The sequence below is a fragment of the Mauremys reevesii genome, linkage group 3 (genome assembly GCF_016161935.1).
Source record: "Mauremys reevesii isolate NIE-2019 linkage group 3, ASM1616193v1, whole genome shotgun sequence".
Taxonomy (NCBI): Eukaryota; Metazoa; Chordata; order Testudines; family Geoemydidae; genus Mauremys; species Mauremys reevesii.
Window position 1 is genome coordinate 91,437,230 of NC_052625.1, and position 27,356 is coordinate 91,464,585.

Sequence of the window (27,356 nt, forward strand, 5' to 3'; positions counted from 1 at the left end):
CTATATGCAAAAATGCCAACCTTGGATGACATTCTAGAGCATATTGGGGAATTTGACTTGTTCCAGAAGCGAGCCTTTTTTGTCTTATGCCTGCTGTCAGCCTCCTTCACCCCTATTTACGTGGGTGTCGTCTTCCTGGGGTTCACTCCTGAACACCGCTGTCTCAGTCCTGGAGTTGCTGAGTTGAGCAGCCAATGTGGCTGGAGTCTAGCAGAGGAGCTGAATTACACCGTTCCAGAGCAGGGGAGACATGGGGAGTCTTTCTCTAGTCAGTGCAGGAGATACGACATGGACTGGAACACAACTGGCCTCAGCTGCATAAACCCCTTAGAAAACTTCACCGGTTATGGCAACAGGAGCAGTATCCCTCTTACCTCCTGTCAGGATGGCTGGGTTTACGATTCTTCAGGATCATCCATCGTGACTGAGGTAAGAAACTTAAACAAGGAGCAACGGCCCATGGTTACCCAGGTATTTGCAAACTGGAAAAATCCCAAATAGTAATTTTCTGAAGGAGGAAACACGTATGCCAGCTAATAGTCTCACCTCAGCATGTGCATAGATTGAGTATAATTCCCAGTAAGAATGCTAACACTAGATCTGGTTGAAGAGTACAAAAAGTGATCTATGAATATATTTGTGGGGAAAAATAGTAAGTACACTGTGCTATTATTTGCAGGGTCATGTTACTAGTTTTTCAGGAATAGTCAGAAGACTGGAAGTTTATTCATAAAAATGTTCACAAATCCTGAAAGTTTCATCAATTTCCATACAAATGATTATGCACATTTCATCATTTGCTATTCTCTTGTTTAAATGTTTCAGTCATCCATGCACAGGCCTGCTTTACAGATAGCGTGAAAAGTTAGCAGCATTTAAAGCAAATACAAGTTAGTGAACTGCTTTTCATGCTAAAATAGATGAAAACAAAAAGCTGTGTCCAACTACATTTCAGAACAAAATGGGTTTTTAACTTTTTTTTAAAAATAAACGGGGAAAGAAATAAATAAATAAATATTTTTTTAAAAATAAACGGTGATATTTACCCACAATATTTACTCAGAAAACTGCAAAGCTAGTTTTTTGCACTAATTTTCACCCATTTTTTCCAACACTAATAAATTCCCAAGACATTTTAAACAAAATAAAAGCTGGAAATGAAGGGCTTTACACATGACCTAGCTGACTGATCTCGCACATGAATAATAAACAACGTCAAAGACACAATGAAGAAAAAATTGGAAATTTGGTCAAATTGGAAAATATTTACATATAACAAATACAGTAATAGATAATGGGGACAAGGTAAAAAAGATCTGCAAACAGAGACAAAGGCTACATTTGTCACATAACTAATTTGCAATGGGTAGTTTAACTGGCTCTGGTTAACATAGATGCCTCCCCTGCTCCATTCTTCAAGATGAGAATCCAGCCTGTAAGTGATCATGTGTCGTGAGCAGTTTCCAAAGTGAGCAAGTTGTAAGAGGGAAGGAGCCGTGAAGACCTTTTAAGGTGAACCCAGGGGTATCCTCTTCCAGGAAAATTTTTTAACCTACTGTACTGTCCATTTGCTGCAATCTAGTATATTCCAAAGGCAACAAAAATGTTTTTCAGAAGATTCTACAAACCAGAGATAAAAGTAATAACTGGAAAAGATGGTTTAGCAGTATCCAGAGAGAGGCATGGAATGTTCATCAAATGCAAGGAAACCCCTTCACCAACCAGGCTGTCTGTGACGGGTTGGACCCCCCTTTCCAGAGTGCCACCTGATGTGCTGGGGTCCCACTGAGCCCACCTGTCCCACTAGCCTGAGTCCCCCACACACACTTTGTGCTCCTGTGTCAGGCTCCCAAGCCCCCTTCCAGCACACACACTGGTAGGGAAACACCTCGCTGTAGAATCTCAGAGAGTCTGTGACCAGCTCTCTGTGGGAGACTCAGCTAGGGGATTGCCCAGTGCTCCCGTGGATACATCCTCTGGAGTGTAAACCCAAAATTATATGGCCTTGCACTGTACAGAGATCTTTATAGAATTAAGCTCATGAAAATAACCCCCTCCCTCAATGTGGAGGAAGATATGCACAGCTTTTGCCCACCCCTGCCCCCCCCCCGTTATAAATTACATAAACTGAGTTTTGAATAAACAAGAAACAAGTTTATTAACTACACCAGGGTAAATTTTAAGTGTTTATAAGGAATAGCAAACAGATCAAAGCAGATTATTGAGCAAATAAAACAAACACCCAACTAAGCTTAATACACTAAGGAATACTTGCCACAAATAATAATTTCTCACCCTATATGTTGTTTCAAGCAGGTTGCAGAGTTTCTTGATGGTAAACTGCACTGTTTGCAGCTTAAATCTTCTGGGATTCCTTTTACAGGCTGTCCTTTCTTACCTGGACTCAGTCCCTGTCTCCCCCAGCTTAGTTCCTTTGTTTCTTCAGGTGTTTTCAGCAGTCTTCCTTCCTGAGCAGGGAGGCAGTGAAGAAGAGCCCTGATTACCTCACTCTCCAGCCTTAAATATGTTTTACATATGGCAGGAATCTTTTGTTTCCTATCCCATCCCCTTCCAGTGGAAAAATACCAACTCAAGGTGGAACCCTGTACCAGGTGACTTGAACACATGACCTTGTAGTGTCAAAGCAGCATCCCAGGAAGCTTCTCAGGAAGATGGAAGATTAGAACTTTGAAGATACTATTGTCCTTCTTAATGACCCATCCAGGCTAATTGCTTACTGTCTGGTGGGCGTTCCCCCAAGTACATGCACAGTTGTAATTGTTACATAGTCAATATTCCTAGAAATAAAAGTGAAACCGATGGAGAGGAATGCAAAAATAAACCAATAGCATGAGTGTTGAAAAGTAAATTGAATATTTTTAAATGCTTTGTGAGGTGTTAGCAACATAAGAAAGGAATTTTGTTTAAATATTATTTTAACCTGATTGTGTCCTGTTAGCCCTGTTTATACACAGTGCTGGATTGTGATTAGTTGAAATTGCTCTACAATATGATGTAGGCATTAGTGTAGTAGAAGGCAGTATTGCCCAGTGGGTAGAACACTGGACTGGGAACAGTAGATCTGGGTTCTATTCCCAGCTCAGCCACTGGCCTGTCGTGTGACAGTGGACAAGTCACTTTCCCCTCACAATGCCTCAGTTTCCCCAGCTGTAAGATGGAGGATATACTTTATCTCCTGTGTAAAGCATTTCGAGATCTAATGATGAAAAATGCTACATAAGAGCTTGATATTGTCACTATTAATGTAGACAAATATGTTGAAGGTATATGCTGAGAGTTGAATTTGTGCTGTGAACTCCAGAAAGCCAATCAGACAGCAAGTAGTATAAAGAAGGAGACTAACAATAGTCCACACACTATTATAATGCCAGCTTGATCTGCATTGATGTTGCGTTCCCTTTAGGTAATCCTGCCTTGAAAGAGGCAAAGATCCAGAGAAATGATTCGGAGCATGTGGGGAGGGTGTATATCACAGAGGGAGAGACTAAAGAGATTACAATGATTTAATTTGGATGGAAGATGAGAAAAAGCAGATGTGATGGATACTATAAAGCAATGGGGAATGGTAAGAGGTCTTAGTGCATGCTTTTCCCCTTCTCTTAAATGAGAATATGAGAAAATACTATTGAATTAAACACCAACACATAGGAATAAAAGGAAACGAGTTAAACGTTGGATAAAGTGGAATCTGTGGAACTCATGGCCATAGGATGTTATTGAGGCAAAGAGCCTAGGAACTTAAGAAAAGGTTAGACATGGGCAAGAACAATATCTGCTCTTACATTAGCTAGGATAAAATTATATGGACTAAGTGTTCTAAGGGTGGGGAGCAGAAAATAAGGACATCCCCCACCTAATACCTGGTCCTTTTCCTGTTTTGCCATTGACTTCAATGAGAGTAAAATTGTGCCTGTAATACAGTATTAAACATTCAGTATTCAACATTAAATGCTTTCCAGAGAGACCACTGATGGGAGACCAGTCTTGGCCACAACTTAAAAGCTCTGTCTACACACAGCTATTTTTGGGGCACTGGCATGAGTCCCGCTGGCCAGGTGTGGGATGCTGTGAGCTGTATAGATATACCCTATGTTTCCGTTGCTCAGTGAGTCACAGCGAAGTTACAGAGTACATGTTTGCTGTGAATAAAAGCGAAGTAAACTCTGCTGCTGGGCTTTGTGCCAGTGCTAATTAGAAGCTGGAGAGCAGGTTGCTCTGCTTCGCTCTGGCAGGGCCCACTGTATCACACCTAAAGACTCTATTAAGCAGCAAATATGAACCCATAGCCAGTGGCCCATGGATGCCCCTACAGACATTACTCTCTTCACAGCTGCCGGGTTAAAGCTCAGTTCAGGAGCTCAGAGCTTGAAAATATCTTTACCTGCTGCTGAAAGCTGCATTGGGCAACCCTCCTAGCATCCAGCAGCCGTGCAAACCCCCATGGGGCTGCCTAGCCCTACAAGCCAATCTAAAACTAATGAAAGGCATCTGGGTGATACCACAGATTATATGGCTGCAGCCAGAAAATGTAATGTACTCCTAAATCAAAGCCATAAATGCCTAACTTCAAGCCAGAACTGATGGACACTTCCTCCACGCAGAGTCACTACATATAGACAAGAATAAATCCGAGTAACATCTCTGCAGCATCACACAGTTTCAGTTGCTAGATAAATTGCGGTGAACAAACCACAAAGTCTAGAGGTTTGGCAAGATAAACTGATAAATATTCAAGCGTTTTTCCAAATTTATCCAAAATTACAGGCAGATTAATTTTCTTAAGATTCCCTCCTCTTTCTCCCTACACCCTCATCCCGGGAAGTAATTATGTGATATTCAGAGAAATAATAGAAATCACAGAAATTTAGGGCTGGAAGGGACCTTGAGAAGTCATCAAGTCCAGCCCGCTGTGGTAAGGCAAGACCAAGTGAACCTAGACCACCCCTGAGAAATGTTTGTATAATCTGTTCTTAAAAACCTTCAATGATGGGAATGCCACAATCTCCCTTGGAAGCCTATTCCAGAGCTTAACTACCCGTATAGTTAGAAAGTTTTTCCTAAATCTCCCTTGCTGCAGATTAAGCCCATTACTTCCTGTCCTACCTTCAGTGGATACAGAGAACAATTGAGACAGTCTTCTTTATAACCGCCAGTAACAAATTTGAAGACTTATGTCCTTCAGCCTCTCAGTTTTCTTTTCTCAAAACTAAACATGATCAATTTCTTTAACCTTTTCCCCATAGGTCAGGTTTTCTAAACCTTTTATCATTTGTGTAGCTCTCCTCTGGACTCTCTCTAATTTATTCACATCTTTCCTAAAGGGTGGCACCCAGAACTGGACACAGGACTCCAGCTGAGGCCTCACCAGTGCCAAGTAGAGCAGGACAATTACCTCTGGAGTCTCACATGAAACACTCCTCTTAATACACCCCCAAAACATATTAGCCTTTTTCACAACTGCATCACATTGTTGACTCATTCAATTTGTGATCCATTATAACCCACAGATCCTTTTCTGCAGTATTACCCCCTAGCCAGTTATTCCCTATTTTGTACTTGTGCACTCAAGTTTTCCTTCGTAAGTGAAGTACATTGCATTTTCTTTATTGAATTTCATCTTGATTTCTGATCAATTCTATAATTTGTCAAGGTTGTTTTGAATTCTAATCCTGTCCTCCAAAGTACTTGCTACCCCTCCCAACTTGATGTCATCTGCAAATTTTATAAGTGTACGTTTCCATTATCTAAGTCATTAATGAAGATATTGAATAGTACATGACCCAGGACTGACTCCCTATGCTGGACCCAACTAGATACATCTTCCCAGTTTGACAGCAAACCATTGACAACTATTCTTTAAATATGGTCTTTCAGCCAGTTGTGCACTGACCTTACCATAATTCCATCTAGACCACATTTCCCTAGTTTGCATATGGAATGTCATATGGGGCTGACAAAAGCCTTACTAAAATCAAGATATAGCACATGTTCTGCTTCCTCCCATCCACTAAGCCAGTAACCCTATCAAGGAAAGAAATTAGGTTGGTTTGACATGATTTGTTCTTAAACCCATTCTGACTATTCCTTATAACCCTATTATCCTCTCAGTGCGTACAAATTGATTGTTTAAAAAATTGTTCTGGTATCTTTCCAGGTACCGAAATTTGGATGACTGGTCTATAATTCCCCAGGTCCCCTTTGTTCCCTTTTTTGAAGATAGATACAATGTTTGTCCTTCTCCAGTCCTCTGAGACCTCACCCATCCTCCTGGAGTTCTCAAAGAAAATTGCCAATGGTTCTGATATGGCTTCAGCTAGTTCCGGAAGTACCCTAGGATGGATTTCCATCAGGCCCTGCTGACTTGAATATATCTAACTTATCTAAATACTCTTTAACCTGTTCTTTCCCTATTTTGGCTTGCACTCCTTCCCCACATAATTAATATTAATTGTGATGAGTATCTGGTCACCATTAGCCTTTTTTAGTGAAGACTGAAGTAAAATAGGCATTGAACACCTCAGCTTTCTTGACGTCATCAGTTATTAGCTCTCCTTTCCCACTAAGTAGAGCATCTACACCGTCCTTTGCCTTTGTCTTTTACTCATAGTATATTTAAAGAACTTTTCTTGTTGCCTTTTATGTCCCTTGCTAGACTTAACTCATTTTTTGCTTTAGCCTTTTCTGACTTTGTCCCAACACATTTGTGCTGTTCTTTTGTATTTCTCCTTAGAAATTCATCCATGCTTCCACTTTTTGTAAGATTCCTTTTTGATTTTCAGGTCACTAAAGAGCTCCTGCAGAAGCCATATTAGCCTCTTACTGTTATTCCAATCTTTCCTTTGCATCAGGATAGATCACACTGAAGTTGTGCCTTTGATATTGTCTCCTTGAGAAACTGCCAGCTCTCCTGAATGACTTTATCCCTTAGATTTTCTTTCCATGGGACCTTACCTACCAGTTTTCTGAGTTTGTTAGACTCTGCTGCTCTCACTCCTTCCTTTCTTAGAATCCTGAAATCTATAATTTCACAGTCACCTTCCACCTTCAGATTTCCACCAATTCCTCCCAGTTAGTCAGAATCAAAACTAAAATGGCTGTCCCACTGGTTACATCCTCAGCTTTCTGAAACAGAATGTTGTCCCCAATACATTTCAAGAACTTATTAGAAATTTTGCAAGATTACTTTTCCAACAGATATCTGCGTAGTTAAAGTCCCCGATTACTACCAGATCTTCTGGTTTGGATTTTTCTGTTTGTTCTAGAAATGCCTCATCCACCTAATTTTCCTGATTCAGTGGTCTCTAGTAGACTCCTACCATGACATCACCCCTATTTTTTCCTCTTTTTATCCCTACCCAGAGATTTTCAACTGGTCTGGCTCTCACCTCCTTCTGGACCTCAGAGCAAGTGTATATATTCTTGATGTATAATGCAACAGCTTCTCCCTTTTTTCCTGCCAGAACTTCCAGAACAAGCTATATCACTCTACAAGACCAATATTCCAGTCACAAGGTTTATCCCACCAAGCCTCTGTGATGCCAGTTGTCATTATTTAGCTAATGTACTAATATTTCCAGTTCGTCCTATGTATTCCCCATGTTCCTTGCATTTGTGTATAGATATCTAAGATATTGAGCAGATTTTCCACACTGATCTCTCTTGTTGCTCTTACGACCCAATACTAACTTTGTCCTCCCAAACCACTAGCCCTCTGTTAAAGTCACTTTTTTTTATGCTTACCTGTAGGCCTTTGTCATCTATCCCCTTTGAACCTAGTTTAAAGCTCTCCTCACTAGGTTGGTGAGACAGTTTGCAAAGATGCTCCTCCCCTTCTTAGTGAGGTGGAGTCCGTCTCTCCCCAGCACACCTCCATCCTGGAATAGCCTCCCAAGGGTGCAGGATGCCAAGCCCTCCTGTTGACACTGTCTGCACAGCCATGCATTCATCTCCAGTATGAATGTGTCCCTGCTTGGACCCCTCACCCTTAACTAGGGTAGTATTTTTCTGGAAATTGAGGCAAATTGGGCAAAATGTATTTCAGCTATGATGGTCAAAAGAATTAGGTCATTTCATTTCTGGAAAATGTTCTGCGTGTGTGTGTTTCATCATATCTCAAAATGGCTGGGCCATGTCTAATGTTGTGGAGTGTCTGTTCTCCCTGTTCTAACACTGATGTGCCTCTGCAGTTTAACCTGGTGTGTGAGGACTCCTGGAAGCTGGATCTCTTTCAGTCTTGTGTGAACATTGGATTTTTTATTGGCTCCATAAGCATTGGCTACGTAGCAGACAGGTACGTGAGGGATGAAACATTCACTTTGGGTATTTAACATTCATATTTTTAAACAACACATATGATTGAAGGGGTAAATGTACGCACTGAATCTAATTCAAAAGATCACTCAGTCACTTAGAATGGAGTAGTTCCTGGTGGCTGAAACATCTTATTTCCTAAAATATATGGTTCTGATCAGTGGCTCTGTAAAAATGTCATATCCCAGAAGCCAGGAGCGGAAGAGCGGGTGGATCACTGCAACTGCCATTTAGAAGCTTCGGTTAGTGCAAAATAAGACTTCTTAGAGGTGTTAGTTCAAAGGAGTATATTAGACCTATTCATAGACTCAGCTGGTTTCTGGGCAAAATCCAAGGTGCTCATTTTGATCTGTAAAGTCTTATGTGTTTTGTACCCTGGCTACCATAAAGACCACCTCTTCTCTTATGCAGTGTTTGGGATCAGCTATAGTACTCCTAATTTGCCCCTGCAGTTTAGATCTGGAACGCTGAAGGCCCCTAGAGCATTCTTAGGAGATGGACCTTGAGTCTGGAATTTTCTGTTGGCTTTGCAAAGCCCTCTTGGCTGACCCTTAGGACATAGTTCAAAATGGCCTGTTTACGTGGGAGTTGATGGAAGGGGGCATCTGAGTGACTTGAGCCGCTGATGTTATTGAGTGGAAAGAATAAATTTACTTTAGCTGTCATTTGTCACTCTGCTATTTTTGTTAGTGTACATTTATTGTACTGGGATGCAGAGTTTTGACTGGTGGTGCATTTTTATAAATCAAATAAATAAATAGTTCTCCATTAAACCAAACCAAAATGTCTTTCCAGCATTGTAATAAGCCTGTTTCTTTTGGAAACATTTGCTTTTGAATATCAGTGGAGCCACTATGATACCAATGGAGAGACAACTGCAGGCCCAAGATGAAATTTCTGAGCACTATAGCTGGGGAAGGATGACTGGAATGAGGCAAAAATTAGGGTCACTGCATAGGTCAATGGAGAAACTACTGTAGCATAGAAGAGGAACTACGGATCAATGTAGCGCAAGTCAGACAGCCACCGCAGGATGTTTCCAGAGCCCATTAGCCAGGTCAGTAAGTGTTCGTGGTAAGAAAACGTGCAAACACATGGGTGAAAGGAGTCTGTAAGAACTCGCCATGATCACTGTAAATGGAAAATCTTGGTGGAGGGAACCACAAAGCAATTCCTGTCTTCATTAAAAGCAGGGGGAAAATCATATGAGTAAAGGAGAGATAAGGACGGAGACTCCATGCCTGCTGGGAATCCCCAGCAGGCATAGAGCTGGAATAGCTGGCTCCTCTGTGAAACTCCCCTGGCTGCAGCTCTCAGTGTAGAGGGCAAGTTGTGGGCGAGGGGAAGCATGGACGGAGCATTCTGTGCTCTGGCTATGCCAATTGACAGCTGGACCGTTGGAGGCCATAGCCAGCCAGTGTAAACTAGAACAGCACCCAGCCCCAGCAGACAAACCAGCCCCAGGATTAGGATGTCACATCTGGCTGCCTGGCATTTGCTCACCCAGCTGAGACCAGCTGTGAAGCCAGCGGAGTTGAACAATGATTGCGGCACGTACTTTCCTCCTTTTAAAATCCCCAAGTCAACATGTACCCCAGAAAAGAGCCATCACTTCTGCAAAATTCTTGCTTACTCTGTGCAACCCAGGGAACTATAGCTACTGTCCGCTATACATCACACGACTTAGACTTTGAGAATATCTAAAAATGCACAGCAGTGGCTTGGTTTTCTCCCCTCTCGATTATTATGCACATATATGGGCACAGGAGGGGGTACCCTATAAAATGAGTGGGAAATTAACCAAAATGCTGTGGGTGCTACAGGAACAGGCCAGACAAGCATTTCTCAGTGTTCTTTCCCTAGCAAAATGAATGGATGGTTCTATCAGCAATTCTCTCTTTAGATGAGGACTCCAGGTGTTACAGTACAAGGTTAAACTGTATGTACATGAGAAACTGCTCTGAACAAAACTTGGGAGAAGAAAACAACAGATCTTTCAATAGAATGAATTCAAAAAGTATTGCTTTGCAACCAGCATGACTCAGCCAGGTGAAAATTTGCTCTTCAGTTATGTTTTGCACAATGTAATCCATGTCATGATCACAGATACATTTGTTTCTCTGCAGGTTTGGTCGTAAATTATGCCTGTTAATTACAATCCTTGTCAATTCCATTTCTGGAGTTCTCGTGGCCTTTGCACCAAGCTACACGTGGATGCTGATCTATCGTTTCATACAAGGACTGGTCAGCAAGGGGGGCTGGTTAACAGGCTACATACTGAGTAAGACAGATTGCAATTACCACCCAGGGGGAATAAAGCCCCAGTGTAGAAGTAGGGCTGACCAGATTTGTTTTAATACAGCTGAATGTAAGGAATTAGCTCACTGGGTAACACACTGAAAAATGAAGCTCATTTTATTCATTGAAAAACTGCATTCTACGCTCAAAACCAAGATTTAGGTCAAAATCACATTTCCTTTTCAGATCAGACAATATCAGGATTTTTAGATCTAAAAACTTGCCATTCTTCCCTAAGTCTTTGAGAAGCTACACATATTGGAAGAAGACAGTTTGGGAAAATACTGTGCCTTCCCACATTAACAAGCATATGTTCAAATAAACACCCATATAGGGACATGGATTAATTGGAAACGCTGTCAAAGGCAGGTTAAATTTTAAGGATATGCCTACAGCTGGGAGTGAGCCCAGGAAGATCCAGGGCTAGTCACCTAAGTATGGACTGAAGGGGTTGGGTGGGCTTCTATTTAGGTGCCTCGCCTGCATCAATGGCCATGTCATAACGTCCACACTATTATTTTTAGCACGCTAGCTCAAGCACATCTGTCTACCCAGGCTAGGAGGCACGCCCTCCGCTGCAGTGTACACATAGCGTACAGACGGAGTGGGGCTGGCCTCAAAAGGTAGTGAGTAGTGTCATGTCCAAATTGAAGTTTGTTCCCCAGACTTTTTGTGGTTCCATGACTTGAGACCTTATAAAAAAAAAAAAAAAAAACAACTTACTTCCAGACAAGGTAAGGTTACCGCATGACAATATTAGACTTCCTTTTTACATTTAGAAAACCAAAGCACTTAAATGCAAGAAACAAATAGGTAAACACATCCCTTGTCCACATAACATGTTAATGGGTGAAATCCTGGCCCTATTGATGTCAATGGCAAAACTCCCCTTCACTTCAATGAGGACAAGATTTCACCTGTTCACACCAAGTACAAAGAAATGCATATTTCATCACAACTCAACGCCCTTAACTCTGACACAATAAATACTCTTCTTTCATATGTAATCTCAAAATGAGAACATACTACTAAGCCCTTTCTGAAAAAAAGAAATCTAAAAATTAAATATGCACACAGTAATGATACTGAACAGCTTCTAATACAAGTCCACATAAACAGACATCAACAATGTTTTATACTTTATTAAACTACATTCTCAAGAAACATCAATTATAAGTTCTCTACCTCCTCCCCGTCCTCTCCCCCTCAAATCTACTGCCATTTTCCACTTAGTGGTATTCATTTAAAAAAAAATATTTAGATACCAAAATCACTGTTAGAAATTTACTGTGGTTTAGTAACATCCAAACTTTTCAAAAATTCTATGTATTTCTGTTCATGAAACATGACGAATTTGTAGAATTTGATTTTTAAATAAATAGTTACTCTACTTCATTGAAGAGAACTCAGTTTAAAGGCTTCTAGATAGGACAGAAATTTTACAAGATCATAAATTCTAGAATCTATAAAATTTTTAATGGTTTTAAATTAGGGGATCTAGGTTCTCCAATCTCTAAATTGATTTATCACTGATTTTTTTCTACCTTGATTTGTGTTATCTTTTTAGTCACAGAATTTGTTGGCTTAAGCTATAGAAGGACAGTAGGAATTGTTTACCAAGTAGCCTTTACTGTTGGACTCCTCGTACTCTCTGCTATTGCTTATATGATTCCTCACTGGAGATGGCTGCAGCTCACTGTTACTCTGCCAAACTTTTTCTTCTTGCTCTATTACTGGTAAGCAAATTTATATTTCACCTAAGAGCAAAAATACAAAATGGAGATTTTAGTTTGAGCTCCTTTTGACTACGTTAGTTTACTGTTAGGGCTAGTCAAAAGGTTTCAGCTGCAACATTTTGCCATTAAAAAATGGGGTTTCACCAGGATTAAAAATTTCCACAGGAAAGGGTCAATTTCTGCAGAACTTTCCAATAGAACAATCCAAATGAAACCTTCTGTCTCATGTCAGGTCGACATTAACTTCTGTGTCTACCAAAGCCACTGCGTTGATTCATGGGATTTGTAGTTTAATGCCTCTCATGCCCTGGCTCTCCAACTGGACTATATCTCCCTTGGTGCATGGCAGTCTCTCTCTGCCGCTGAGCCATTGCAGTATGTCATGAGAATCCCATAAGAATCAGTCACAGAAAAAGACCACCTTGCATCATAGCAGATGTAGTTCAACCAGGGTGCACAGCCTATAGGAGATAATGCGGGCATTAAAGACCCAGAACAACTCACATAAGGCATCCCAGTGTCTGAAGCAGACACACACACTAATGTCAACCTGACCCAGAACAGAATGTCTCAACTTTTCTGAATTTAAATTTTTTGGAACTTGTTCTGCAAAAAGTTTTCATATTTTGACTTTTCTTCCTGATTCAGGATGAAAAGAAATGTTGAGATATTGGAGGTTCCCGGGGGATGGAAATTCCCTTTTTCCATTAGCTCTACTTTGCACTCGATTAGATAGCTAGCCTGAAATTTTAGAATATTCCGCACAAAAAAATCTACCATATCTTGAATGCAGTGTTATGGTCAATCTAGCACTCAGTGTTGTTAATGAGTGAAGAGGTTGTTACCTAACAATGTAAGACACTCTATTCCATTCTATCATCCATAGCAAGAGTGCTGCATCTCCAGCACCTCCTCTGTACATTCAGCCCCAGAATGGCAATAATAAAACATTAGCCACTAGGTCACTATTCTAGCCTTATTTAGAGATGGGGTTGGGATTCTAATCCAGGTCTGAATTTTGCATGTCATCCCACTCCTTCCAGACTTGTTTTTTTTCCCAAATCTAGAGGCTTCAGTTTGATCCATTAGAGAGCTAGGGGCCAGCTGCAAAATTCTATAGCACATCTGGGCTTGAACTCCCCACCACCCACTATTACCCCATGCACAGAGTTCCAGGGGCTCTCTCTTGACCCATCTCTAGCAGTGAGATTTAACATTTGAAACATGGGTGTCTTTAAGCAGTGGGAAAGATGAGGACGGTGATTTGTAACTTTTAAAAAATTACTCATTTAGTTTAAGAGCATATTTATTAGTACTATTCAATATTTTAATTAACAACTTGGATAATGGAGTGGAGAGTATACTTATAAAATTGGAAGATGACATCAAACTGGGGGAGGAGGGGTGCTATCATTTTGAAGGACAGGATTAGAACTGAAGACAACCTTAATAAATTGGAGAATTTGTCTGAAATCAACAAGATGAAATTCAGTAAAGACAAGTGCAAAGTACTCCACTCAGGAGGGGAAAATCAAATGCACAAATACAAAATGGGGAATCCCTGGCTATGAAGTAGTAGTACTGAAAAGGATCTGGGGGTTATAGTGGATCACAAATTGAATATATGTCAACAATGTGATGCGGATGAGAAAAAGGCGAATACAATTTGGGGGAGTTATTAACAGGACTGTCATATATAAGACACGAGAGGTCATTGTCCCACTCTGTGCAGCACTGGTGAGGCCTCAGTGGAGTACTGTGTCCAGTTTGGGGCCAAACTTTAGGAAAGATGTGGATAAACTCAGGACAGTACAGAGTAGAGCTACATAAATGAGAAAAGGTTTAGAAAACCTAACCTATGAGAAAAGACTAAAAAACTGGTCATGTTTAGTCTTGAGAAAAGAAGAGTGACAGGGGCGGGTAATCTGATAGCTTCCTTCAAAGTGAATCATAGAAATGTAGGGCTGGAAGGGATCTCTAGAGGTCCTCAAGTCCAGCCCCTTTTGCTGGGGTAGGATCAAGTAAACCTAGAGCAGTGGCTCTCAAACTTTTGTACTGGGGACCCCTTTCACATAGCAAACCTCTGAGTGTGACTCCCCCTTATAAATTAAAAACATAAAAATGTTTTTAACACCATTATAAATGCTGGAGGAAAAGCGGGATTTGGGGTGGCGGTTGACAGCTCGTGACCCCCTATGTAATAACCTCACGGCCCCCTGAGGGGTCCCGACCCCCAGTTTGAGAACTCCTGACCTAGACCATCCTTGACATGTGTTTGTCCAACCAGTTCTTAAACAAATATGTTATTAGGAGGACGATGATCCGTTGTTGTCCATGTCCACTGAAGGTAGGGCAAGAAGTCATGGGTTTAATCTGCAGCAAGGGAGATTTAGGTCAGATTTAGGAAAAAAACTTTCTAACTATAAGGGTAGTTAAGCACTGGAATAGGCTTCCAAGGGAGGTTGTTGAATCCTCATCACTGGAGGTTTTTAAGAACAGATTAGACATACCCCTGTCTAGGATGGAGTAGGTACACTTGGTCCTGCCTCAGTTCAGGGTTTCATTAGATGACCTGCAGAGGTCCCTTCCAGCCCAACATTTTTATGATTCTATTGGTTTAAAATGGCAAACAATAAAGACAACAAATCTGCAAACATTTTGTTGACTATTTTGTCAGAATTTCAGCAAAAAGTTTCATCACAATTTCACAATCTAGAAAAATGTCAACCCCTTCTCATATTTTATGGACAGAATTTTTTTACATTATTTCAAAATATAGCAAACTGGGTTTTTTTCCCAAAAGCCAAATGATGTCATCATAAACAGAAGACTCAGGTAAGAATAGAAAGTTTATTTTACCTCCATATTTAGCATTGGCCTGACCACTGATGGAATACGTGTCTAGTTCTGATGTCCACAATCTGCAAGAATGTTGATAAATTGGAGAGGGTTCAGAGAAGAGCCATGGGAAAGGTTTAGAAAACCTGCTTTATACTGATTGAGCTCCTTGCGTGTCTCTGTTTAGCTTAGCCTTCTCTTTGTTGAGGAGTGACTAGCACAGTTTATAAGTACCTATGTGGGGAACAAATATTTAACAATAGGCTCTTCAATCTACACAGATCCAATGGAAGGAAGTTAAAACTAAACAAATTCAGACTGGAAAAGAAATGCAATTTTTTTTTAAAACAGTGAGATAATTAATCACAGGAACAATTTACCAAGGATTGTGGGGGATTCTCCATCACTAGCAATTTTTAAATCAAGATTGAAGATTTTTCTAAAAGATATGCTCTAGGAATTATTTTGGGGGAGTTCTCTGGCCTGTGTTATACAAGAGGACAGAGTAAATGATCATGATGATCTCTTGTGGCCTTGGAAATGATGAACCTGAGAGTAGCTAAGCATCCTCACCCCCCATGGCTTCAGCTGGAGTTATGGGTGTCCTGTACCCCTTAATGTCCTATCAACAGAAACTCAATTTGGTTTGAATACACAGTGTTACAGTGACATATTTTGTTTCCACATACCTGTGCCTGGTTGCTTGTGTTGCAGGTGTCTGCCAGAGTCACCAAGGTGGCTGATAGCTCAACAGAAAAATGACAAAGCCATGAAAATTATTAACCGTATTGCCAAAGGAAATGGGAAAAAGGTGCCTCCCTCTTTACAGGTGATCATGTATTTTTTTCCTGGGTGTGTAATTACAAGCAAACAATGCTATATATTTAGGATTGCTCTGAATCCGGAGCAGAGAGCAAACTGACAAGCCGAAGTGCTGCAAATCTGCAAAGTGGAGTTGAGTGGTTTTCTTTTGTGAAAGCCTTGGATATTAAAACACACTTATATGAATGGAGACTCCTATAAATATTCCAATAGCCAAAATGAGTTCTTCCTCTTATGAAGTATCAAGCAGTATTCAACCAACCAGATCACATCTGAATGAAAATTCCAAAGTATCTTTTATTCATTTATTGTTTTTAAAAAAGAAATGTTGCTTCATTTAATGAGGTGGCTTTGGTACAGACAGACAGCTGGGGGAAAGGGTGGGCTGTTTAAGTGTCCACTCTTCCCCTCAGTTTTTGGTAATTTTACAGACAACTCTTAATTGGTAAATGAAAAATTCCAGAAATGATACTTACGTTGATCCAATGAAAATAAACAAGGCCAAACTCCGAAGACTCTCACCCCCTAACCTCTTCCTTAATGTCCCTCTGGTTCTTTCCTAGAGTCTCAACCCTGAAGAGGAAGATGGGGAAAAGCTGAGCCCTTCATTTCTAGACTTGGTCAGAACACCTCAGATAAGGAAACATACACTCATTCTGATGTACACTTGGTAAGGGAGGGTAACACGGTTTTCATTTCAAAGCATTAGACCACCCCCCATCATCCCCCACATAGTTACTTTGGCTCTGTTTTCCCCATATGGCCCTTGACTAGTCAAAGAATTAAGAATCACTGCCAATCTATCCCTTTGCAAACTTGGCTTGAATTGGGCTCTGCTCTCTGCCTAGGTTCACAAGCTCTGTTCTGTACCAGGGGCTCATCATGCACATGGGGATTGCTGGTGGGAACATTTATCTGGATTTCTTCTATTCTGCTCTGGTTGAATTTCCAGCCGCCCTCATACTCATACTCACAATTGATCGCATTGGCCGTCGCTATCCCTGGGCTGCAGCAAATCTGGTGGCAGGGGCTGCTTGCCTTATTACAGCTTTCATCCCAGACGGTGAGTTACTCAAGCTTTTGTTAGTCTGTCACCGTCACCCCTGAGAGAGTGAGAGTGTTCTGGAGAACTGAAAAGACCACTTTTGCTATTATAGTCCACATCAGTGTTGCAATTCAATGGGAACAAATTACAGGTATTTTCCCACAAGCGTTGGTGAAGATAAAAATTACCAATCAATTCCCCCCTCTCTAAGAGCTTTTTATAATGCAAGTGCTGAAAAAAGGGGGCAGATAATGGGCTAAATTTCCCAGATGGCATCAACTCAGCCTGTAAATTTACACATGCAAGTTCACAAACACGCTATTTTGGCCAGACATGTCTTTGTACACCCCATATTTTGTATTTGCACACACACAAAACTGGTACACATCTAACCTGATGGACAATCCCAGTGACAGACCCCAGGATCTTACGAATTTTAATATGCTCTTTTACACGTATAGTCTCAGGTGCACCAGTCACTTAGGATTTAATACATAATATATCTTCCTCAAACTTTTACATACAGCCCAAAAACTGAGCTCAGCTGGCAGACCAAACTCATTTTAAAACAGCGATCGGACACTTCCTGGTTTATACAAGGAGGTGATGTACTCTAATCAATTAGAGTTGTGGCTAGAGCTAGGAAATCCTGCGTTCTAATCTTAGTTCTGTGTGTATGTGGCCCTTGGGCAAGCGATTATCTTTGCTGCTTTCATTTTACAAATAGGGAAACGAAGAGCTCACTGCTTACCTTACCACCCAGGAGTGTTGTGGGGGTCAGCTACTTTGTGAGTGTACAGCACACTGACAAATCTAAAATGCTTAAAAAACTCTGAAGTATTAGTATTGCAAACTGATATGGGGTGAAAGGAGAACCCATTCGTAGCTCCCCCGTGGGATTCCTGTGCTGCATGGTATTTACCAAATGCAATCTTTCACACTCTTTTATGACATGATCAGAAGAAACCAGCCACCTTTGTAACTCTAACGTGTGACTTCCTTCCAGATATCTATTGGTTAAAAGTTACTGCAGCTTGCTTGGGCAGAATGGGAATTACCATGTGCTATGAAATGGTTTGCCTAGTGAATGCAGAATTGTACCCAACATTTCTCAGGTGGGTGCACCGTCTTCTGGTAATCCAGTATAAAATGTAATGGGTAAGAGTGCAGAGTGTCTCTATTTACTGATTCAAGGGTATCACAGAAACATGTTAGAGCCACAGACTGCACATTAGAAAAAACACAACAGCATGTCTATCAAATGACAGAAGTTTAATTAAAAATTAAACAGCACTGTGGGCCACCTTTAACCTATCCAAATACATTGCATGGCCCAATGGAGCAGAGCTTGATGCAGAACATTCACTGCAAAAGTTGTTTCAGATACCACAAAACACAGGACTGGATTTGAGAATAATCACTCGATAGATGGATATTTAGCATGTCGGCCAGGGACAGTGAAACACACTTGGTGCTGGCTGATTTTAAGACTGATTCAGGCTTGTAGCTGTGGTGATGCTGAAAGGCTTCCCCCAGAAGCTGATGAAAAAGGAGCCAATGAAGAGTGAAAAAGCTGCAGCAACAGAGATCTAGTGGAAGCAAGCCAGGAGAAAGTGATTGGGGCCTGGGGATTGCCAACGGAGGCTGGCTGGCTGTTGCTACAGTAGGGGAAGCTGCTGGCCATGTAGTGCCTGAACAAAGTGCTTTTGTATTTACAAAATACACCTAAAAACCAATTTCAAGCAATGTGAACAGCAGCCCAGATAACCTGCACCTGGCATGTCATGGTGCCATAAGAGACCCAGGCTCTGTTCTCTGCTCTCGCCTCCTTCTCTCTCAGCTTACACTACAATGGACGACAGAGCCACAGACTAATGGTGGCAGGTTGCTGAAGCGTATGGTACAAATCATTTAAATGCCTCCTCTGGCCTCATCCTTTTCCCCTTCCCTCCAAAAAAACCTGACTAAATGAAGGTATTATACAAATGAAGAACAGAAAACCTACAGGACATTTTTGTCCATCTCTTTACCAATACAGGATTATTCCTTATAGTGCTTTTTCTAGTGCTTTATCCAGTCTAGATTTATATCTCCAAAATGATGGGGCTTCCATTGCAATACCTAAGGAACACTTGCATTTTCTAGTACATCTCACTGGAAGATTTGCCTGACATTTCACCCATTTTTTTAATCAAATGCATCCTATTACTCTTGGTTATTATTAGCCCAGTCAGAAGTGGACTTTTTAAAGTTCCTTTTTATTATTTTTATTTCCTCACCAATGTTTGCAACCTTTCCCAATGTATATTATCTGTGAATTTCATTAACAAGATATTTATCCTCTCTTCCCAGATCATTAATGAAGATGTTAAATAAGACCATGTTTCAGACCAATGCCTAGTGCACAGACCAATTCCTAGGTTCTTTTCGACATCTCTGTAGTACCTACTGTTGTTCTCAATATAGCCCAGTGGGGACATTTCCATTGCAATATGCAAGAGATTAGACACATCCCTCCTAGTATTGTTAACAGGAATGGTTTGCCTATTCTTCTGTGTGCATTGCTAAAAATGTTTAAGTGAATAGCTGCAGAATTCTTTTTAAACAAATTAATAATGGGGGAACATTTCATGTACATGTATTTTCTAGGAACCTGGGAGTACTTGTCTGTTCTTCCATGTGTGATATTGGTGGGATCATAACTCCATTCATTGTCTACAGACTGGCAGAGATCTGGCATGAACTGCCACTTGTAGTTTTTGGTAAGAGTTCTGTATTGTAGAGTGACTGTATTTACTATATGCAGGGTTGTTGTAGCCACATTGGTCCCAGCATATTAAAGAGACAAGGTGGGTGAGAGGATATCTTTTATTGGACCAATTTCTGTTGGCGAGAGAGAGACAAGCTTTCAAGCTTACACAAAGCTCTTCTCCAGGTCTGAGAAATGTACTCAGTTACCGATGCACAATCTGTTCAACCTTTTACAGAACAGTGACACTGACTTTCACTGACCTGAAGAGCAGCTCTGTGTAAGCTCAAAAGTTTCTCTCTCACCCACAGAAGTTGTCTAACAAACAATATTACCTCACCCACCTTGTTTCTGTATTTACCATGTCCTAGGTAAATTGCTCCCATGGTTAATTGCCCTCAACCTAATTTTTTTCAATCTTATTCCTAGTCTGAATTTTTCTAGCTTCAGCTTCCATCCACTGGCTCATGGCATGCTTTTGACTGATAAAGAGCACACTACCATCAGAAATCTCTTCCCCATGTAGGTACTTGGAGACCATGAACTAGTGAGTCATCTCTTAACTTTTTCCATTAGACTAAAAGGAGCTGAGTTTATTCAGTGTAGCTCAGAGGACAGATTTTTCCAGACCTCGAATCACACTCGTAGCCCCTTTTAGAACCCACTCCAATTTAACAACATCCTTTTAGAAGTGTGGACAGAAAGGGACACTTCCCCAAGTGATTTATGCAAGGTAGAAAGTCTGTGGCAGAGCAAGGAATTGAATCTTGGTCTCCCGCATGCCAGGTTAAAGGTAATAAAAAGTAATAAGTGAAGATATATCAATCTCCTAGAACTGGAAGGGACCTTGAAAGGTCATCAAGTCCAGCCCCCTGCCTTCACTAGAAGGACCAATTTTTGCCCCTGATCCCTAAGTGGCCTCCTCAAGGATTGAACTCACAACCCTGGGTGTAGCAGGCCAATGCTCAAACCACTGAGCTATCCCTCCCCCCTATGGTTAGCATCCTAACCATTTGACCATGCTTCCTTACCTCTTGGCCTACTGGGCTGTCTATGAATACTGGCCAGTTGCTTCCATGAGTCCTTGGATGAGGGAAACAGCCAACTCACCACAGCCTACTCCCCACAGAAGCCAGTGATGATTCTCCAAAGGACTCCAACCCCTAGATACAGCTATGGAAGGCACTATATTTCCCTAGTACCCAAGCAACAATGTTGAAGGTGTATTCAGCTCATGGAACATTTAACAGATAGCGTCTGCAGCAACAGATGAGACTCTGCAATACTTCACGGAAAGTGGGTGGTTTGAAGGATTTAGGATGTGTGGTTGTGGGAGGGAGGGAACAGATTGCCCAGGCAAAGGGATGCAGTTGGAGTGAAATCTCCTCATTCACTAATTTTGTAAGAGAACTTTCCTAGTAGACAATATTGTGCACTAGGAGATACACCATATTTTTCCCTGTTGTTCTCATGATAGAAAGATTCACTAAATGTCATGGCTTAGAAATGACTTGTATCACCTAATGTTCTTTCACTGTGGACTCAATGTTGGAATTTTGTTTGAGATGATTGCAATATGTTAGATACACCAGCTAAATTAGGTTAGGCTTTCACCACAGGCATATGGTCCCGAAGGGGTCAGGCCCCAGTGGAGGACTGATGTAGCAGAGTGCCATCCCTTCCCTTCCCAAGTTCACATCCTCTGCCAACAAGTGGGGAAGAGGCAGCCGGTGGCACAGGAGCTTCACCAGGGGAAGTCTCAGTTGGCATGTTGGAGCCAGAATCTAGCTCCTTTGTGCCCTCTGAGTGGTGCAGGGGCTAAGCCACATCTGAGAGAGTGGCCCACCCTCTCTTGTCTCATCTCAGAAGGGCCTCAGTAATAAGAGCAGAGCCTACTGAAAAAATGGAACAACTTATTCATTCAGCAGAGGCAGCTTTGCCTCAAATTCATAATCATTGCTGCAAATGAATATTAAACCATGTCATGCTCACTATGTATTTTGTATCAAATTTAACCCTTTTGCGTGATCTTTGTTCCAAGCTGTGGTTGGTTTAATTGATGGTGGACTGGTTCTGCTCCTACCTGAGACCAAAGGGAAAACTTTGCCTGAGACTATAGAAGATGCTGAAAACATGCACAGGTACAGTACCATGCAGCCTAAGAGAAATGTGTGTCAAACCTTATTAACAAAATCTCCCTCAGAACACCATTTTATTGTACATCCCTGGAAGGATCTGTTGTTGGTCTACTTTGCAGGCACAGAAACCTAAAGTCACAATGTAATACCTGAAAAGACTAATGCACAGTTTTTCTACTGGGGTGGCAAGATAGCAGATTTTAAGTTGTACCATTTTATTTAATCCAGGCTCTAAATGTCATTGCTATTTTTAGACTTGTTTTAACAAAAATGTGAAGAGGGTGGAATCCTTATTCCTAAGTATTCCAGTAAATTCGTAGTGGTTTTGGCTGGTTTGTTTGTTAAGTGTAACATGTCATACCAAACCCACATCAGGAGTCACAATGATACAGTATTTCACAACTCCAAAATACTGGCATCTGTTTTTGTTTTCCCCAATGGTCCAATTTATGGTTCAGATCATTTTGCGTTGCCACCCCCGTCTCTCTACCAAGCATCGTGTTAGTTTCAGAATGTTTGTTGGTGCAGTTGCAAAGCACTACCGTACTTCCTGCCTACCAGGAATCCAAGAACAAATAATAGAGGTCGTGAGCTGGCCTTTGGATAGCAGTATCACTGCTATACTGCATGATCTAATCGAGCTGTACACAAGTATATAGCTGAAAGGAAGTTTGTTTTACATGGAATTTGAAAAGCTGCGACCTTGATGTTGGCTGTTCAATACAGGCACGTGCATTACATACTGAGAGGCAGCAAACTTTCATCTGTAGGTATGTGGAATGAAGTCTTCAATGTGACAGCAATAGCAGCTGTCACGGATAAAAGGGAAGAGCAAAGAACTAGAGGTGACTTTTGAACCTACAGCTTAATTCAGTGCAGGGTCTTTGTAGTAGGAAAGAACCTTGGCAGTGAGTTTTGGCAGCTGATTCACCTTTTCTACCAACTGAAAAAAAGTTACATAAAAGATGCAAAGGCAGCATTCCTGGGGGAAAAAAATCTAGGCTATTGTAAGATACATTGGCTGGGTTCAGAGTTTACATCTCATTTTGTTCAGTGACTGGGAAACTACCCTCAAGCTGAGGTCATAGCTGTGCAAGGTAAAGTCAGGTTCTTGTTTGGCTTATTTAATTGCCCTCATGCAAGGCAAGGAGTTTTGGGAAAACTGTCCCTAATTATATTGGATATAGCTTAGGCACTGCTTGACATATCCTTTCCAGTCAGAATACTAATGGATACCAACTTCAAATGGGTCATCAGTGTAGTAGAGCAGGTTTACAATGTGTTTTCCACTTTTTAGATGCATTTGTGCAAATAAAATAGTTGCTCAAATGCTCACAGACAGCTCATTAAAAAAAGAACAAGCAGGGCTGAAGCCAATGTGAGCAAATAAATACAGTGTGGTTTTCATCCAGCACATGTGCATGCGCCCTCTCTTTTTAAACCCTATGGGCCAGTTTCTCAGCTGCTGTAAACTGGCATAGCTCTATTGACATCAGCTGAGAATGTGGTGTGATACACTTTAATTTAGTCACAGCTGTGGCTGATGGGGAAAGAAGAGAATAAGGAGAAAGAACAAGGGGACAGTGGTGAATTTGACCCTCCAAGAAGCTATTCATACGCCATGATGATTAAATGGCAATGTCAGCACATCTCTGAAGTAGGAAACTGGGATAGTTAGGGTTGCCTATTACTGGGGTTTCCAGACTCTAGTTTTAGTTTTTAACTTGGCCAAATTTTAACAGTGCAGACTTTAATTTTCCATGCCTCAGGCTAAACTTTGGGGAGAAATGATTCAGCCATTTCCAAGAATGAAAGCTAGGGGGAACATTAATTTGCCCCGATCAAAAATTCATGTGCCCTCTCTTTAAAAAGCTCCATCATCCCCATGCTTTGGAGAAAGGAATTGGGTAGTGGCCTGTGTGTCAGGGACAGACCATGTGCTATTCCTAGGCAAATCTACCCAAATTTGGCCAAATTATAAGTCTGAAGAACTGCAGTTTGCACATGCTCTCTTGAGACTCTCAAGTAAATGCCCCAAAGATTCGGTTTGCACTGGGCATGCTCCAGCCTAGGGCCGAGCAGGACTTCCCCTGCACTTGCAACTCTGAGCTGCTGTGGGCTGTGCCAGGCCCAAGCACCTGAACTGAGAGTAACGAGCCTGACTTTCCTGTGCTCTCAGTGACCCACTGCTCAAGGTGGTGTCAGATTCAAATGCAGAGGGGACAAAAGCCAGATAAAAACAGATTCAGACTGAACAAAAGCAGGGGCTGTAGATTAGGACAAGGAAACTTGGCAGGGGAGACTAGCTGAGCAAGGAGACAGGCTGGAAGTGGAGTCTAGAGGGACTGGGAGCCAGTAAATGGGTGGAAGACAGACTGGATGGGCAGGGTGACTGGGACTGAAAAACAGCAGGGGTGAAGAGAAGGTGGTCAGGAGAGAGACCTGATGAGGAGTCAGAGGAAACCTGGGCCTGGCTGGGCCAAGGAATCAGGGGAAGGACACGAGATTAGACAAGTAGCCCAAGAGTAGGGAAATAGGGAGTGGGAGTCAGTGTGGATGGAGAATATGTGGAGGGCTATTGGAGCCAGTATGGGGGAGCGAGGCATATTGGTTTAGAAGTTGGGTGGGGAGACTGGGATTAGCTGGGCAAGGGGGGTGGGGCGGGGCGGGTCAGGAGAGGTGAAACTAGGATGTACTGGGCACACAGACTGGAACTTGGATGAGAAGCCTAAAGAACGTAAACTCAGATTAGCTAGGTGAGGAGAATGGAACTGGAGCAAGGAGTCAAGGGTGGGAAACATAGGACTGGCACGGGGCAGGCTAGAGCATAAGAGGCTGAAGGGATCACATGGGGAGGGAGGGGGGACTTGGCAGAAAAGTCTGTGCCTTCCGGAGGCTGGATGGAACCCAAGATTCCCAGGTCTCACCATTCCTTCGCTCTCAGCAAATATCTGTAAAACCTGCTGGCAAAGCGTGTGACTCATCACTTTCTAGTGATTGTCCACATAAAGGATAACAATGTCTCTAAACAAATTAGTATGTGATCATGTAATTAAAAAAAAAAACTCTCAATGCATAGGCACAAGGGGCCAAATTAAGGTTCCACAGGCAAATTTAAGCCTGGCATTTCCTAAATTTTGAGTGGTTAACTTTGCAACCTGAATGCTCTTTTAACTTCGTGTGTGTGTGTATGTGTATTTTTTTATATATATGAGAGAGAGAGAGAGCGCTCTCTCTATATATATATTGTGGCAAATTGCCAGCACTATTATGATGGGTCTTGCGCTTCTTTGGGGTGGGGGAGGTTCAGGGCGCCATTTCTTGCCCCTAAATTGGAATATTAATTGCCCCACTAGTGTCCTAGAGGAGTGGAGTGGAGAGGGAGGGACCTGGGCCTGTCCTCTACTCCAGGTCCCAGCCCAGGGGCCCTGAGGATAATGGTGAACCACTTGAACTGACGGTTCCTTCCCCTGGGCTACTTCCCTCTCCTGCCCTTCAGCTTGTGGGGGGCTTCCTGCCCTCCCTCTGCACAAGCCAGGTGCCCCTTACCTAGGGTCTAGGACTTTAGCCCACCACAGCACTTCTCCAAACTGTCCTCTGCTTCCCTTCAAACTGTTCTCTGCTCCAGCACCAATCCTTTCTGCTCCTACTCCCACACTGTCTGATTGAAGCAGGGGTTATCATGTGATTGGCTTCAGGTGCTCTAGTTAATCTATAGCAAACTTTCTTCCCCTTACAGGGAATAAGGCTCCCTTCTAACCCTCTCCTTCTGCCCTCTGGCCATGCTGTATCACAAAATATGAGAGAGCGTGCGCACGCTATATATATGTGGAAACAAAGTTAGTAGTTTCTCAGTAGCTGGAGCTACTTTTTATCATGATTATTTTTCATAAATTTTATGAAAAGACAGGACCATTCGATCATCAAGTCTGAGGCCCTGTGTATCAGAGGCCATGGAATTTCATTCAGTTACTTCTCTATTGAGCCCAGTAACTTGTGTTTGGCTAAAGCAGATCTTCCAGAAAAGGCATCTAGTCTTGAAGGCCTCAAGAGATGAAGACTCACCACAACCTTTGGCTGCTTGTTCCAATGTTAAATCACCCTGTTAAAAAAAATATAACAGACAAAACAAAAAATCCATTCTACTTGCATGTATTTTTGCTCAGACAGAACTCTAGATAAAAATCTATGCTTTATAAAAATGGCCTAGGGAATTATTTTTCTCAAACACAAAATACTGCTTAAATTAAACAAAAGTTTGGTTGTAACACCAGCAAAATGGAGGAAAACCAGAAAGTAAAGGCCAACACACTATTGATAACTCTGGCATTTGTGCTGCATGTCAGTCCTCAGTTGGCATTTCCTGCATTTTGTTGGCTTGTATCACAAATCACTGTTAAAACAGTTTTCTCCACCAATCCATATTTAATTGCATACAATGTGTACTCCAAAGCAGTCACAGCGGAGTGTGGAAAAAGATGTACTAGCATAGCTGGGTAGTTTGAATACATTCTTTACAACTTGGTGCAAACTTACAGTCCTTTAAATGAATAGCACTTGGTTGTTTCTTATAAAAAGAGATCAGTATTTTGCTATGAAATAGAGAATGCAATGGGGCCTTAGAGTAATCTGATTCCTTTGCAGGTTAGTTCCTCTGTTTGTCTGGAAAAGATTTAAAAGATTCATTTTTTTTAATTTGCCAACCACAAACTAGTTTTTCATTTAATTTAATCAGAGTAGAAGATACGCATCTTTTTAGCTAGTTATTCTTTTTGTTCCTTGGGGTAGCACATGTTCTTTTCCTTATTCCCCCCAAATGCCTTTTCTGTTTTGTTTCCACAGACAAAAAAGGCGCAAAAAAGAAGTGGTTTACCTGCATGTTTTAACAACAGAAGTTGCACCAAATTAAGTTAAAGAGCTGCTTCTCCCAGGGCCTGCTTTTGATGGCGCAATAATAGACTGAGAACAGAACATTTATATGATATAAACCATCTACTGTCATCATGTCTTTATTCTGCTTTAATACTTGCTACACGTCCTTAGGACAACAGACCACTGGTTATCATTCTCAGAGTTGCATCTGTGACACACATCTGCCTTCCACCACTGATCATTACTACTAGCTGTAGCTCAGTCCAGGACACTTAAACCGTGGCTTCACTACCACTTACACTGGCAACATTTATGTCGCTCAGGGGTGTGAAAAAACACAGCCCTCCCCCGAGTGACATACATTTCACCAGCATAAGTGGCAGCGTGCAATCTCCTGCTGCCATAGCTACTGCTGCTCAGAGGTGGTTGCATTACGGTGGCGGGAGAGCTCTCCCCCATCGGCATAGAGCGGCTACATGAGTGATCTTACAGCAGTGCAGCTACACCAGTACTGCTGTAAACTCCCT

The 27,356-nt window shown here is 41.7% G+C and overlaps 1 protein-coding gene across 1 annotated transcript; it reads left to right on the top strand.

Moving 5' to 3' along the window:
- Window positions 1–26,921, top strand: LOC120401468 (solute carrier family 22 member 2-like). Its single transcript, XM_039531514.1, has 11 exons — window positions 1–429; window positions 8,208–8,311; window positions 10,458–10,612; window positions 12,197–12,365; window positions 15,918–16,032; window positions 16,589–16,695; window positions 16,874–17,088; window positions 18,077–18,185; window positions 19,720–19,832; window positions 21,861–21,960; window positions 26,800–26,921. Exons 1-11 carry the CDS (start codon window positions 13–15, stop codon window positions 26,864–26,866), a joined length of 1,671 nt encoding a protein of 556 aa, XP_039387448.1. The 5' UTR covers window positions 1–12; the 3' UTR covers window positions 26,867–26,921.
- The last annotated feature ends 435 nt before the right edge of the window (window positions 26,922–27,356 follow it).